This window comes from Corticium candelabrum, chromosome 1 (genome assembly GCF_963422355.1).
Source record: "Corticium candelabrum chromosome 1, ooCorCand1.1, whole genome shotgun sequence".
In the NCBI taxonomy this organism is placed as follows: Eukaryota; Metazoa; Porifera; class Homoscleromorpha; order Homosclerophorida; family Plakinidae; genus Corticium; species Corticium candelabrum.
In genome coordinates, this window is record NC_085085.1 from 3,538,824 (window position 1) to 3,555,074 (window position 16,251).

The 16,251-nt window shown below is 42.5% G+C and overlaps 2 protein-coding genes across 2 annotated transcripts in view; one reads left to right on the forward strand and one right to left on the reverse strand.

The window, feature by feature from the left end:
* Nucleotides 1–223: 223 nt before the first annotated feature.
* LOC134186528 (uncharacterized) lies at nucleotides 224–7,805 on the forward strand. Its single transcript, XM_062654521.1, has 14 exons — nucleotides 224–353; nucleotides 431–1,112; nucleotides 1,890–2,073; nucleotides 2,128–2,230; nucleotides 3,357–3,558; nucleotides 4,286–4,359; nucleotides 4,416–4,474; nucleotides 4,539–4,680; nucleotides 4,738–4,800; nucleotides 4,866–4,926; nucleotides 4,997–5,099; nucleotides 7,124–7,223; nucleotides 7,288–7,383; nucleotides 7,445–7,805. The coding sequence occupies exons 1-14, from the start codon at nucleotides 269–271 to the stop codon at nucleotides 7,678–7,680; spliced, it is 2,190 nt and encodes a 729-aa protein (XP_062510505.1). The 5' UTR covers nucleotides 224–268; the 3' UTR covers nucleotides 7,681–7,805.
* Nucleotides 7,806–9,196: 1,391 nt separating this feature from the next.
* Nucleotides 9,197–16,251, reverse strand: part of LOC134177136 (uncharacterized) — a 16,529-nt gene continuing 9,474 nt past the window's right edge. Inside the window, exons 10-16 of the mRNA XM_062643907.1 lie at nucleotides 15,767–15,873; nucleotides 14,092–14,406; nucleotides 12,882–13,382; nucleotides 10,355–11,768; nucleotides 10,026–10,276; nucleotides 9,924–9,962; nucleotides 9,197–9,857 (exon numbers count right to left, since the gene is read on the reverse strand). Of these exons, the coding sequence (XP_062499891.1) occupies nucleotides 9,388–9,857; nucleotides 9,924–9,962; nucleotides 10,026–10,276; nucleotides 10,355–11,768; nucleotides 12,882–13,382; nucleotides 14,092–14,406; nucleotides 15,767–15,873 (3,097 nt within the window). The 3' untranslated portion in view covers nucleotides 9,197–9,387. The remainder of the gene's footprint in view (nucleotides 9,858–9,923; nucleotides 9,963–10,025; nucleotides 10,277–10,354; nucleotides 11,769–12,881; nucleotides 13,383–14,091; nucleotides 14,407–15,766; nucleotides 15,874–16,251) is intronic.

Here is a 16,251-nt window from a genome sequence, read left to right on the forward strand (position 1 = left end):
ACGAAATCGTCCAAATATTTCAGACAATAAACTTATTAGAGATGGAATTCCATATACTCGGTGTCTATTAGTCTAAAATATTTTGTTCAAATCGAATATTGCAACACGTGCCTGCATCTGTAGCTCAAAGTTGCTGCGCGAGGTGGACTCGCTTACCCAGACGGTTTGGGTTTGTAAGACGCGCTGCGGGAGGTCTGGCCACGCGAGACTTAGTTTGCAAATGGCTTCGTCTACATTCGACTTATTCTGCGCACAGTAGGAAACTAGAATGGTTTCTGTTGTTTCAAGGAAAGGAAGCTCACTGGTGGGTTTCTCTCACGTGCTCTACCGCTCTTTCCTCGTCATAATATTCTGTAAGACTAAGACAGAGTGTATGCATGTTCGTTGTAGTGATGTTGTAATGTGAGTGCAGAATTCGTGCCATCGACAGGTTTGGCTGCAGCTACTGCAGAATTCGGGAGCGTTTGTGTACGTTGCCCGCGCGTGCTGGTGACGGGCGCGGCGGGTTTCATTGGTTTTCACGTCAGTCGCACGTTAGCAGCACGTCAACAAGTGACGGTTGTCGGAATCGACAACTTCAACGACTACTACGACGTTGGGTTGAAACGAGAGCGTGCGTACGAGTTGAGCAAAGACGGCGTGCGGATGTTTCACGCTGATGTGTGCGATGAGGCGTTTCTGGGTGAACTGATACGGGACTTCAACATTAGTTGTGTCATTCATCTTGCCGCTCAGGCTGGCGTGCGCTACTCTGTTAAGGAGCCGCATTTGTATTCAGCCAATAATATCGATTGCTTTGTTAATCTCCTGGAGATTGTGTCTCAATTTCGAGGTGTCTATTTAATTTATGCTTCCACATCCAGTGTTTATGGACCTCTCTCGAAAGTGCCTTTTTCGATTGCTCAACTTCTTAAACGACCTGGGAATGTGTATTCGATGACAAAGCAGGCGAATGAGAGACTGGCTGCTGTTTATTGTAATGTGACAGGAATGAGACATGTCGGTCTTCGGTTTTTTACTGTTTATGGAGCATGGGGACGGCCGGACATGGCTGCATACAAGTTTGCAGACAAGATACTGAATGGAGAAAGGGTTCCAGTGTTTCACACAAAGTAAGGTCAACTGCATGTCACATTTCATTTTGTTTGATCAGGGCTGCAGGTGGTCCTCCAGTGTGGAGCCACATAAATTTACACTCTAGAGTCTTTGGTGACTGTATTACACAGAAACCAATTTATGCGTATGGTACTGTCCGTGCAGCTCTTATTGACTTCTGTGGAATATAAAATCACCTAAGAAATGTGAAGCCTATATTCGCATTCGTCTGCCCCTGAGGCTACGAGGCTAAGAAAAATTGGTACCAGAGATTAAGTCTTGGAGCCTCCTGGAGCCAACAGACAATTATTTGGAGCTAGTTTAGGCTCTGTTGCCAGTTTAGGCTCTGTTGCCAGTTTAGGCTCTGTTGCCATGGTAACAACAACCCTGATTGTATTTGGTACAGGTCACTTTGTTTAGCAATTGGTCCGGCTGTATTATCCATATGATTTAGTCTGTGCGGCATGTCTAGAATAGAAATCGTGTATTTGTAAACACTGTTTCAGCTATCTATCTGCACAATCTGATCTGTGGGTTACATTTATTGTTGTGTCTGTTTATGCGAGTTAAATTTTTGAATTTCTTTATTTTTAGAATAATATATAAAAAATATAAAACCTTAAATAAAAGTTAATTGTTAAATGCGAGTTGCTAAAAACTCTGAATTTTTACAAAATCCATTCTAACTAATTTGATATCAATAATTTGACAGCATGACTGCTGTTTGCACATAGCATGCATTTAACAGTTTCATACGAAATTGATGTCTTCAACGTGATTTTTTGCAATTTCAGTGGGTCGGAGACGGTTGAGCGTGACTTCACATATGTGACTGATGTGGTGGACGGAATCACAGCAGCAATGAGTTACAGACCACGGCGATGCGGCGAAGTTTTCAATCTCGGTCGTGGCCAGCCTGAGCCTCTTACTTCTCTTGTTCCATTACTTGAAAGAATTCTTGGCATAAAGGCTGTTGTTGTGAGTGTTTTGTGTAGTTGGATGTGAGATATGGTTTCATGTCAGTTTGTGTAGAATGAGTTACCTCTTCCACCGACAGAATTGCTACAAACGTATGCCGACATTAGTCACTCTAAACAGGTGCTTGGCTACGACCCAAAAATCAGTCTTGAACAAGGTTTGTAGGTAACATGAAGTATTACTCTAACTACTCAAGTAGGTTTCATAGACGGCATATAAGACGACCCGACATATTGGCAAATCAGGCACACATTCAGCATTCAGTTTTGCGTGGTGTTTGGTTAATATTAATAGACATCTCAACTACAATTAAGTGGCTGTCATAATTAGTATCAGCAAACATCATCCTATGAAAATTCTTGTCAATAAGGTTTGTAAGTTCAGTTCTAAGCGGATGGTTTCTAACAAAGTTTTTTAGATTCATAGTTACTTTAATTAATCTCGAACACTCTATGCTTGATTGCTGCTAAACATCCGGGAACCACATCAGGAAAATAACTGACACACTTCTTATGGACGTTAGTGCCCAGGCATGTCGGGCCTAATGGTAGATCTGCGCCTGCAAATTGCTGGTTATCAGAGGTTTGTGAGGTTGATGCTACGTGTATCTTGTTTTAGGCAGGATGGCTGGATCACTGAGCTTGCTATCCAACATACTGTATTTTGCATGTTGTGAGCAGTGTTAGTACCTTGTTACACACACTCATCATATTACAGGTTTACAGAGACTTATCAGATTTCTATATGCTCCTGGTCTAGAGTCAGGGGTATTGCTATTTGTTTCTTTTACATGGTCAGAATTGAGATTTTTCTGGGATTAATTGGAGCGATAAAACTACTTGTGTTAGGTACTGTATTGATGTCTCTGATGTTACGGTATAATGAGTGCGATGGGTTTTCATGGAGCTAAGTGCTTGTTTGGTCTATGTGTCAGCACTTACTGATGTCTGTTGGTCTGTTTGTCTGTCTGTTTGTCTGTCTGTCTGTCTTCCTGTCTGTCTTCCTGTCTGTCTGTCTGTCTGTCTGTCTTCCTGTCTGTCTGTCTGTCTGTCTGTTTGCACGTGTGTGTGTGTGTGTGTGTGTGTGTGTGTGTGTGTGTGTGTGTGTGTGTCATACAATACGACGTGTTTATGTGTTAGGTTACTTAACCTTTATTGCGTTGGTGCCTCCAGATTCAATGATGTACAAAGGTCTTAGTAACTTAGTTTTATTAAGTCAAGTCTCTATCTTGTTTGTGTCTTGTGTGGTATATCTTGATGCTAGTGTGTTGCATTCTGTTGCAGGCATTAAGCTTTTTGTTGACTGGCTGTTGGAGTATCGTAAGTCTAGACAAATGGAGATGCAAACTTCCATTCCATCTAGATCTCATAAATACTGGACTGGACTTGTTGAAGAACAAATGCTGCGTAAGTTACGTCAAAAGGAAGAAGCCGTGGCAAAGAGAGTCAGGAAGCTGAAACTGCATGTCAGTGACATCCGTCAAAGGTATTTGCATATAGATAATCTTTTGATTACCATAAATCAATTTGGTAGAGAACCGTACAGTTGTGTGTGTGTGTGTGTGTGTGTGTGTGTGTGCACATGTGTGTGTGCACATGTGTGTGTGTGTGTGTGTGTGTGTGTGTGTGTGTGTGTGTGTGAGTGTGTGTGTGTGTGTGTGTGTGTGTGTGTGTGTGTGTGTGTGTGATGTGTGTGGTGTGATAGCTCAGTTGGTTAGAGAGTCATCTTATGGAGTGTTTACATCCGGGGCCTTGAAGGGGCGCAAGTTCAAGTCACAGTGATGGCGAGCTAGGGCATAATTTCTTTAAGCAAGAAACTAACACACATTTGCTTCTCTCGACTCAGGAGTATAAATCAGTACCTGGTCATTGACTGTGGTCGTAAGCGGCCATTGGCTGTGCCATGACATCAGCCACTGGGGGTCCTATTGAGACTTTGGGTGCTCACACCACAGTTGGCTTCACAAGTCGGTGCTCCTGCGAGTGCCTGGCCCGGCTCCAGGAGTTTGCTAGCGCTGGCCCAGAGTTCCCTGAGTAGCGCACAGGGCCCAGCTAAACAGCTGGAGGCGTGACCTCTGAGAGGCAGCTCCTGACATTTAGGATTTTTTAGGTGTGTGTGTGCGTGCAGTATATATAGGTGCATTTGTGTTTTTGTTTGCTGGCTAGTTAGTGCTTTAGTTATTATTATAAATATATAACAATTCGTTTCTTAGGTTTATTCAACATGCTAATAAGAATAAGATTTCATTGCCCATAATTGTAAAGTCAGATTTCATCTTCTATGAAGGCAAGATTGTCTACCTATTTCATGTTATTGCGATATACTCTATATCTCATTTGTAGGTATGACCTCACCAGGCTATGATTTAGTGAAATATCCTGAAATGAATAGTAATACTGAGGTGTCTAGACGACTGACTGCTTGTGCTACACGAACTAACTTAATGAGAGTGTTGTTATGTGTAGATGTTGATGAAATTATGTCAAGAGTTGGATAGATGTGTTGCATTTACTACCGATGGCACACTAAAGACAAGAGTCGTGTCCATAGAAGCAATGATTGGTTCATCAAGGAGTGATGACTCTGGGCTTGGGCTTTATATTGCTGGTCAGTCAGCCCAATTTCAATGTTGCTCTGTACCTGTGGTGCATTATCTATGAGTAGATATTGATGTGTGTGCGGCTGACCTACATTCTTGTTCTAAAACTGCTCGCTGTGTCTCAGAAGGTAATACAACATAAACTGTGTCTATAACTTGTCTATGACAAGTGCTGTATTATGTATGGTTGCAGATCCTGGGAAGTATGCTTGCATTTGCCCTGCTGATCATTGGGGTGACGATTGTGTTTCTCGGTATTATCTATTGCAGCATGAACAAGTTATTAGTAATGCTATTTTGTAAGGATATTTTGTGAATTGTTAGGCTTACTAGCGACATTCAATATCAAAAGAACATATCGGAAGTCAGTGAGAATGTTGAGGAATGGGAACGATTGAAGAGAAATGCAGAATTTGTATTTTTTGAGGTAGGTCTGTGTGAGTGAAAATTTGTGTATTGAGTGTCTTATTGAAACTCATTTTACGTGAAAAAACTAGTCAGTACCATTTGATAGTTTCTTGACAATTTGTTGCCACGTTGGTTGATGGTCTAGTTTGCAGATTTGACATGTATCAGAAAGTGAGGTAGCACTCTCTATATAGGGATGCGACTATTTTAAAATGGCCACCCATGTAAAAGTATCCAAACATGTGCTATCCAGATTTCTTATAACTCAGCAAAACATCTCAGAGCCACATAACGGTCGACTGTGACGGTCTGAATGGTATCCAGACTACTAATGCTGACACTAGACGTCTCAGAAGCCATAATCGGCAAGTAAAAAACGCGATTTGTTCTTTCACATTTGCTTTTGTCAGCCAGGCTAGCACCTCACTCGAAGCAGCTACAACGACGAGAGTCATACTAAACGATTCATTCTTGTCCGAGGAATTGCACTGACCCAACATCTAGAACTGTGCAAAGTCCACCCAGTATCATGTCGGCTGTTGCTTCGCAATTCTACACGAGCTTCCACAATGCCATGTTGTTTCCGGTCATGTGTGTACATTTTAGCCTACATTTAATTACATACCTATTATTAGCTGGTGGAAACTACCGTTTGGGACCTTATAATTAGCTGCCATGCCACTTTCACAGTGTGCTTACAGTTGCGTGTATTTGAATGTTGAAATGTATGACTATGCTCAACGGGGTGCTGTCCATGAGCTTGTACTGTATGCTTGGACTGTAGAGATGTGTGGGAGTTGTTTATTGATGCAATCAATGTTGTTCCGTACATCTGCCAGCTGCTATGTAGCTAATCGAGTGTAAAGAAAGATGGCAGTTGTTTATTGATGCATCAGAGTTGTTTATTGATGCAATCAATCAATGTTGCTCGGATGCCGCACTCTCTGATGCGACGATTTTAAAATAGCTGCTCATACAACAGTATCCAAACACATGCTATCCAGATTTCTTTAAGAAATAAAAAATATATGAGAAAATGATGGGTATGTAGGGATGGGCATGTAGGGATGGGTATGTAGGGATGGGTATGTACTTAATCATGCTCATCTCCTACATCCCAATCTTTTTACCTAAATGTTATTAAAACGCAGCAGTTGTGTGTGACTCTCACAGGACTGGATTGTGATGTAGGAGATGAGCATGAATAAGTACATACCCATCCCTACATACCCATCATTTTTCTCAAAATATTTTTATATGCTAATGGCTCTAGTGCATGAGATTGTGCTCTAATAATTTATAGATGTATAGACACATAGACAAATAGGTCCAGTGGACTGACAAACGTTACTAGTAATGCAATTTTAACCATAATTTATATTGTTTATTCTAACTTTTGCTAAGGGTTGATAACAGAAAGGACATCTATTTGTGTATACTTATTAGGGCATTAATTTATATTGCTTCATCGTGTCTTCCATCACCTGATTTTTGGGTTCTTGCGTGGCCAGTGTTTTATAGCACAGTGGAAAGGGCTTGCTATATACATATGTGCATGTACACACGTACACACACACACACACACACACACACACACACACACACACACACACAGACACACACACACACACACACACACACACACACACACACACACACACAGACACAGACACAGACACAGACACAGACACACACACAGACACAGACACACACACAGACACACACACACACACAGACACACACACACACACACAGACACACACACACACACACACAGACACACACAGACACACACACACACACACACAGACACACACACACACACACACACACACACACACACACACACACACACACATGCACACACGCACACACATGCACACACACACACACACACACACACACACACACACGGTTACATACAGCCACATATTGTATGTACATAGATAATTTGTATGGTGGTTTTGTGACTTGGCCACTTATTGATCTTAATGATATTGTTTATGTATGCATCAATCTGTAGTGTGGTAACATTATCTGTAGGGCGTGGATTCTCCAGGTGGTGATTATCTGTTCGCTGATCAATACAAGGGTGACAATGAGGCTTTGAAACAGAAATGCATGGAAAATAGATACTGCTTAGGTAAAAGTTATCTTTAAATTGAAATGTAGTCTGTTGTTGCACTAGCTTGTTGCTGAATATGCAGGCTTTACTACTAATGGCATGTTGAAGTCATCAGTGCAATGGGGAACTGAGTGGACTGCTACACCTACATCAGAGGGTGAAGGTCTTTTCATTCTTGGTAAATCATTTTTGGGATTTCGAACAAAATGCATTATTATAAATTAACGATTTTTTTATAGATATTGACTATTGCTCATGGAACGGTAATGATTGCCCACAGCTAGCACATTGTGAACGTTTGGGAGCAGGTAATTATAGCTGTGTGTGCGAACCGGGTCTTGTTATGTCTACCGTGCAAAACAGTGGTCGAAAGTCTTGTCTTCCACTCGAAACAGCAACTATGAGTAGCTACTTTAGCCATAGAGAATGCTGCGATCAAGAAGGTGGAGAACAGTGTGACATTCCAGATGAGTGAAATTACTAACAATGTAGCAAACTACTGAAATTGAAAGATATGATTTGTTAAAATATTGGAACTCTGAAGATTGTATTTAGATTTATACAGAAGCAATAAAGAAGACTTGAGTTTACTAATTAATATATATCAACGCAGAGATATTTATCACTTAGTCTGTTTTTGCTATGCGTGCAGTGCAGTGTCAGAGAGACTTAACTGTTACTGACAGTGTTTCCACTGGAAAATTTCAATTAGTAGCCATTTGGCTAGAAAAGTTGGTTCATTTGTAGCCAAGCACCTTATTTCAGAGCCAAGGAATAATCACACAAACATTAAACAGCTAACTATCTAAAAGACAACAGTTACTATTGATTCATGTACAGGCAGGCAACATTTGTTAATTGTCACAAATTAGTCTGACACAAGTCATTTTCAAAGGAACATGACTTTGATAAGACTATGTCCACAAACTAAACTACAAACTAGACTACAAGAGGTCAGCACCATATCCTTCTTGGCTTTTTATACCAAAATTTTAAAACCTGTCAAAATCAAAGTCTTGAAGTTTCTGCACTTTAGTGTTCAGCATCATCAAAGTTCAGCATCATTGAGGTCATCATTGTCATCATCATCCATTGTCATAGTTTCTACCATCAGTCTCTTTCCATTTTACTTCCACACTGTCATTTCCAGAACCTCATTTCTAGTTCGACACTTGCAGAAGCCGCAAAGAGAGTGCCCAGCCATGAATAGAGAATGCGCAATAGATTAGCCTTCTAGTCCTTGCTAATTCTTAGCAAGCTGTAGCAACTGTGCTTCAAAGATACGGATACAGGCGTGCACGGTACACTGTAACAGCTAGACAACTTTGCAATGATGAATTGGCATTTGGCTATTGTCGATCGGCCAGCGGAAACACTGCCTAACAATTTAGTCTTAATGGTTACCTTTAGATGCTTTTGGTGTAGATGGTTTACTGAAAACAGGTTTTATGTTAGTGCTGCACGAAGGCCATCATACCCTTTATTACTAGTCCTGCATTTAGTGTAACTTTATTCAGTAGAATTTACATGCTAAAGGCATATTTGTCTGAGAGAGACTTGCTGTATGGTTTGTGGTGTTATGAATATAGCTATACTATTTCCTACTATAGCCAAAACATTTCTGATCTACTCTGCTCTTTCAGTCATTACATAAAAATCAGTAGGATGCAGTTACCCTACCAGAAATTCCAATGGTCATCAAAATCTGGATTTAGTGTTCTGTACAACAGCTTGGCATTTTATACTGTTCCAGTCTTATGGACAAGTTTTGTTATCGTTGAGAGTAGATGGCTCATTGATGATGATACTGTTGAGGCAATGGTTTTAATGTGTTTAGGCTGTGGAATATACTGCACACACACACACACACACACACACACACACACACACACACACACACACACACACACACACACACACACACACACACACACACAAACAAACAGCATATGTGTAATAGAAAATGGAGTACTGTTAGATATGTGTGGTACTTGTTATATATGTTTTATTGTATTTTTAATTCATACATACATACAGCAGCAACAACAAGAATCATTTCAGATTGTTTGCAACCCTCAGGCTATAACTGTTTACGGCATGCATGCAGTGCTTTTGACATTTACCGACACTCTTTTCACATGTCCAAGTTTCTGTTTGTTCTAAACATTTAGTTGGTGATTAGTCACTTAGTGGATGGTGACGATTGATTTTGAGATAGAGGAGGGCAAACTATCGGTTGTAGCTGTGTCGAACATGGCATATCTTGATTATACATGCTGTAGGGAGGAGGTTGATCAGAGTTGGGACGAACAAATTGAGGGCACGGCCTGTCTTCAGAATAGAGGTTGTAATCAAGAGGTGCAGTATCGCCAGGACTTTGAATCAGAACAGCTGTTGACTGCGTTGGTAGAATCTCATCTAATGGTGCTGATGGTGTCAGTGGAATCTGACTGAACAGTGCTGACTGTGCTTGTGGATTAGCCATCAATTCGAATTGTGGGTTTGTGTTACTGATTGAAGAGCTTTCATTTGTCAGAGGAGTATAGGTGGCGTAGCGGTGTTTTCGACACCATAAGATAGAGCAGACAGCAGTGGCGATGAGCACTCCCACTAGAGCAACGCTGACACCCACAGCAATTGCTACAACGTTAACTAAAAACAAAACCTTGACTATTGTAAAGAGTTTAGGTAACAATCATCATAATGAACTGATCAAACCTGAATCGGACGAAGATGTGGAATCTGCTGTATGGCTCACTACAACGAAATCTGAGTCAAATTTGGGTTTTGCAGTTCACATGCAAGTGAGGCAGGTCATACCACAAACAACGCCCACTTGTCTCCCGTGAACGCATTCTTCACCTCCCCAAGTAGTAAAATAGCATCGTGACAATGATTCTTCATATCCAGTACAACTGACAGAATTAAGCCAAACGGGTGGAGTGGGTGAAAGATTGTTGAAGTATGCTGGTGTGTGTAGCTTGTCTGCCTTTTCAAAGCCAAGTTGATGGCACACCACGTTTGCATCATCTTCATCCCAAAAATTGTCGCACACAGAGCCCCATCTGCCACTAGAAACAAAGCAATTTGTATGCAGAGACTGCACATTAAAGTTATGGTAATATACACTTCCTTATTAAATTGCTTACTTGTGAAGTATTTCAACTCGACCTTCATTGAATGAACTGCCCCCAACGAGCCGAACATCTCCTTCCACATATCTAGGTTGAAAAGTAGGCTGGTCTGGTGTTGTGTGTTGCCATGACTGTGGCCTACTAGTGGTTGATTGAAGAGTAGACTGTGCTGCTGTTGTGAACCATAACCATTGTGGTGCTGTAGGCTGCTTTGTAGTTCTCAGTCCCAACCGTTGTGCTGTTGTAGGCTTTTCTGTTGTTGTTAGCTGTGGCCACTGTGCCGTAGTAGGCTTTTCTGTTGTTGTGTGCCACCATGGTGTGGTAGTGGTTGGTTTAGTACTGGATTGTGCTTGTGTTGTTTTCCACCACCACCGTGGTGTACCAGTAGTTGATGTGGTTGTAGGCTGTGCTTGTGTTGTTCTCCACCACCATCGTGGTGTACCAGTAGTTGATGTGGTTGTACGCTGTGCTTGTGTTGTTCTCCACCACCACCGTGGTGTACCAGTAGTTGATTTGGTAGTAGGCTGTGCTTGTGTTGTTCTCCACCACCATCGTGGTGTACCAGTAGTTGATGTGGTTGTAGGTTGTGCTTGTGTTGTTCTCCACCACCACCGTGGTGTACCAGTAGTTGATTTCGTAGTAGGCTGTGCTTGTGTTGTTCTCCACCACCATCGTGGTGTACCAGTAGTTGATGTGGTTGTAGGTTGTGCTTGTGTTGTTCTCCACCACCACCGTGGTGTACCAGTAGTTGATTTGGTAGTAGGCTGTGCTTGTGTTGTTCTCCACCACCATCGTGGTGTACCAGTAGTTGATGTGGTTGTAGGTTGTGCTTGCGTTGTTCTCCACCACCATCGTGGTGTACCAGTAGTTGATTTGGTAGTAGGCTGTGCTTGTGTTGTTCTCCACCACCATCGTGGTGTACCAGTAGTTGATGTGGTTGTAGGCTGTGCTTGTGTTGTTCTCCACCACCATCGTGGTGTACCAGTAGTTGATGTGGTTGTAGGTTGTGCTTGTGTTGTTCTCCACCACCACCGTGGTGTACCAGTAGTTGATTTGGTAGTAGGCTGTGCTTGTGTTGTTCTCCACCACCATCGTGGTGTACCAGTAGTTGATGTGGTTGTAGGTTGTGCTTGCGTTGTTCTCCACCACCATCGTGGTGTACCAGTAGTTGATTTGGTAGTAGGCTGTGCTTGTGTTGTTCTCCACCACCATCGTGGTGTACCAGTAGTTGATGTGGTTGTAGGCTGTGCTTGTGTTGTTCTCCACCACCACCGTGGTGTACCAGTAGTTGATTTGGTAGTAGGCTGTGCTTGTGTTGTTCTCCACCACCATCGTGGTGTACCAGTAGTTGATGTGGTTGTAGGTTGTGCTTGTGTTGTTCTCCACCACCACCGTGGTGTACCAGTAGTTGATTTGGTAGTAGGCTGTGCTTGTGTTGTTCTCCACCACCACCGTGGTGTACCAGTAGTTGATGTGGTTGTAGGTTGTGCTTGTGTTGTTCTCCACCACCACCGTGGTGTACCAGTAGTTGATGTGGTTGTAGGCTGTGCTTGTGTTGTTCTCCACCACCACCGTGGTGTACCAGTAGTTGATGTGGTTGTAGGCTGTGCTTGTGTTGTTCTCCACCACCACCGTGGTGTACCAGTAGTTGATGTGGTTGTAGGCTGTGCTTGTGTTGTTCTCCACCACCATCGTGGTGTACCAGTAGTTGATGTGGTTGTGGGCTGTGCTTGTGTTGTTCTCCACCACCATTGTGGTGTACCAGTAGTTGATGTGGTTGTAGGCTGTGCTTGTGTTGTTCTCCACCATCACCGTGGTGTACCAGTAGTTGATGTGGTTGTAGGCTGTGCTTGTGTTGTTCTCCACCACCACCGTGGTGTACCAGTAGTTGATGTGGTTGTAGGCTGTGCTTGTGTTGTTCTCCACCACCACTGTGGTGTACCAGTAGTTGATGTGGTTGTAGGCTGTGCTTGTGTTGTTCTCCACCACCACCGTGGTGTACCAGTAGTTGATGTGGTTGTAGGTTTTGCTTGTGTTGTTCTCCACCACCACCGTGGTGTAGCAGTAGTTGATGTGGTTGTAGGCTGTGCTTGTGTTGTTCTCCACCACCATCGTGGTGTACCAGTAGTTGATGTGGTTGTAGGCTGTGCTTGTGTTGTTCTCCACCACCACCGTGGTGTACCAGTAGTTGATGTGGTCGTAGGCTGTGCTTGTGTTGTTCTCCACCACCACCGTGGTGTACCAGTAGTTGATGTGGTTGTAGGCTGTGCTTGTGTTGTTCTCCACCACCATCGTGGTGTACCAGTAGTTGATGTGGTTGTAGGCTGTGCTTGTGTTGTTCTCCACCACCATTGTGGTGTACCGGTAGTTGATGTGGTTGTAGGCTGTGCTTGTGTTGTTCTCCACCACCACCGTGGTGTACCAGTAGTTGATGTGGTTGTAGGCTGTGCTTGTGTTGTTCTCCACCACCACCGTGGTGTACCAGTAGTTGATGTGGTTGTAGGCTGTGCTTGTGTTGTTCTCCACCATCACTGTGGTGTACCTGTAGTTGATGTGGTTGTAGGCTGTGCTTGTGTTGTTCTCCACCACCACCGTGGTGTACCGGTAGTTGATGTGGTTGTAGGCTGTGCTTGTGTTGTTCTCCACCACCATCGTGGTGTACCAGTAGTTGATGTGGTTGTAGGCTGTGCTTGTGTTGTTCTCCACCACCACCGTGGTGTACCAGTAGTTGATGTGGTTGTAGGTTTTGCTTGTGTTGTTCTCCACCACCACCGTGGTGTAGCAGTAGTTGATGTGGTAGTAGGCTGTGCTTGTGTTGTTTTCCACCACCACTGTGGTGTACCTGTAGTTGATTCAGTAGTAGGCTCTTTTGTAGTTGTATGCCACCACCACGATGGTGTAGTGGACTGTTCTGTTTTTGTAAACCACCACCATGGTCTTCTTGTCGATCGAGCTGTAAACCTTCTTTTACGTAATTCTTTACCATTTGATCGAAAACTAGGTGGAACTGTAAGCGATGTATTTGCAAACGTCAGTTCTTTTTCTATAAGAGTCACATACAGAGAAGGACAATTCATTAGTTTTAGTGCCAAGGGTGAGTCACTAAGAACTGGCTGGAAGCTTTAAATATCTCTACTGTAGCATTTCTACATTTTGTTTGTTACAAAGTCTCCAAACTATAAGTCAACAGTTTAGTTTCTTTATTTATTAACGAATCAAGATGAGAACGGCATAAGAGAATGACGTTCTTCTATGTGTACGAGAGTACTGGCAACACAGTTTCTGTATAGCAAACCCGCTCAGGTGCATGAGTTTGGAATGCGCAGATAGACTGTGCAAAGCAAACTCACTCGATGTTTGGCCAGTGTGCTATCTGTTGTTTTGCTACTGCAGTTGTACATACGTACAAGCAGTATTGAAATGGAACTACTATTAAGATATGCAGGCAGCATCTGGCATTGCATAGGCGTAAAACCGGGAGCCAAAGGAAGCATAGCCTCCAATCAATTTCCTGCCTCACTGCATATTCTCAAACGCAATGCAGCATAATATGTTGCACAAGATTGTTATGTTTCGCTTCTTAAACTTCTGAAACAACCTATGCAACGCTTATGCATTGACTAGTCTATTCCCAGACAGTATCCTTCGCGAAATTTTGACGTTTGGCGTGATGTTATGGCATCTACTTGTAGACAGAAAGTTTGTCTTTGAAAATTGTGTTTATGAATTTGTAGTTTTTACAAGGATCTTACCGCATTCAACTCCAGCATCTTGACTGTGGTTGCAATTGTGGGTGTGGCTATTCCATTTGGAAGATTTGCAGTCTTGCAGTTTGGTCTCACTGCCAAGACACTGAACATTGGTCATCTTTATGGTACCTGATCCCTGCCCATAGTATGCAGATGTACGAGCAGCTACAGCACGAGAGTATCCCAACTGACGACAAACAACAGCTGCATCGTCCATATCCCACTCATCATCACAAACAGTTCCCCACATTCCACCATCATAGATCTCCACTCTTCCTGCATATTCAACACTGCTTTGAAGGCGAATTATTTGAGCTTCTAGACAAATGAAGAAAATTAGAGAAACAGCTAGAGATAGAGATCAACAACACGTGATGATAATCCACGTACACGGTAATTGTTTGAATTTGACAGAGCCCAAATTGTAGCCCCAAGGGCAAGCGACTTTGGTCCACAGATGTTGACATTAATGTAACTTTTCAATTATTGATATTAAATATCGTATATTTTTGATGCATAAATTTGTACTAGAAGAACTGCTGTAGAATATAGAATAGTCTAATACATCTATGCCACTATGCTAGCTGCTACCAACTGAAGAAATGATCTTACTCAGTCCCTCAAAAATGTTTCTGTTGATTTCTTGTCAGAGGTAATAATTGACAGAAAAGCTTTAATATTTTTATCCAGGCAGTGCCTTGCTATGTGTTATTGAAACCAGGCTCTGCCTTTGCAAAGTGTGGAGCAAGGCTTGCAGTAAAGCAGCAGTGCCAAGTTTGCTCATTTCAGTTGCAAGAGTGTGCAGTCCAGTCAACAGTTTGAAAGTCTTGATGGTACAAGAAGTCCATCAAGGATTTCATCGAATGGGTATGGTATGAACTGTCAGTCTTTGGATTACTACTCTTGGTCAATTAATCAGCTTATGTGGAAATAACCTGCACATCTTTTATCATAATTCTCCTGCCAACAGGAGTTTAAGTACATGATATTTCTCTACACGCCAGTCAAGCTCTGAAACCTTGTTGTCAATCTGGGGCCACAATTTGACCCTACCCTATTACCATGGAAACAGCAACCCTGGGTTACGTACGTACAATATTATAACAATAGTATAATATGTCTCGCAGCATGCAGAATAACACAAAAGTAACTGAATGGTAAAACATCTGAGAGCTGCATGCGCGAGCATGTAACTACAAGAAGGTAATTTTGGCACTGAATCGTGGTGATATGGATCAAGTCACTGCGGAGAAGGCAAACAGCAAGATTTAACCAAGATGTTCCTACTTGTTTGGTCGAGGTCGAGTCTGGTGTGTTCGAGCTCATGCGTAGGGAGTTAATTGCGTAGGCTGATATACCGAGCTATCGCCATGAGTCGCTCCGTACGTTTCGCTAACTGGCAATAACTATTCAGCACAAATACTAAAGATCGCTTTTATCTAAACGTGAAGTTGAACGAAAGCCGTTGTCTGCAGGGGGAGCCTAGAGCGTGAAAATATAAAAAAGTTATCATGCATGCAACCATTCACGCCCTTGTGACATTCTGAATGCAAACAAAACGTAAGACTGCGCTCGTGAACGTGCCTGCATCAGCTGCTGATTTAGACCTGTTAGAGTGTGTTGAGTTTCGGTGCGTGCACACAAAACATGCATATCTATATTAGTTAGCTATAGTTACCTGTCGCTTGTCTCAGGCTTTGACTGCATGTGCAGAAAGATAGGAGACAGAACACTAGCGAGCAGAGACAACGGAAATCCATGTTTGCCAACTCCCGGATAAAGAAACTGATATATTAACTGCTCTATCTTTAGACTTTAGATCTATATGTAGTTGTAATAGAAGCTATAGCTACGTCCATAGAAACAGTGGCGTTGCCATGACTTGCACAAGAATTTCGCTTGCATGTCTACGTAGAATGAGACTTTTGCACTCTCACAATCGACAGAATGAATTTTGCGTGGGGTTACCGAGTGGAGAGAGGATTCCGAGGCCACTTGGTTTATACTCACTGTTCTTTAATATCCACCTATCCTACTAAGGCTATAGACCAGAATTTGTACGAGTATATCATACCTTGCAGAAGTTTTCACGCGCCAGTCTCTCTCTGCTTACGTTCATGAATGATGGAAACTGCAATCCTATGAATCAGCTCTCTAGACATA

Bases quoted from the DNA above. Each gene is read 5' to 3' on its own strand.
- LOC134186528 (XM_062654521.1), top strand. From the start codon at position 269: ATGGTTTCTGTTGTTTCAAGGAAAGGAAGCTCACTGGTGGGTTTCTCT. The intron at 4,475-4,538 runs GTGTCTAGACGA...TGTTATGTGTAG, and splicing joins AAATGAATAGTAATACTGAG to ATGTTGATGAAATTATGTCA. The intron at 7,384-7,444 runs GTAAATCATTTT...ATTTTTTTATAG, and splicing joins TGAAGGTCTTTTCATTCTTG to ATATTGACTATTGCTCATGG.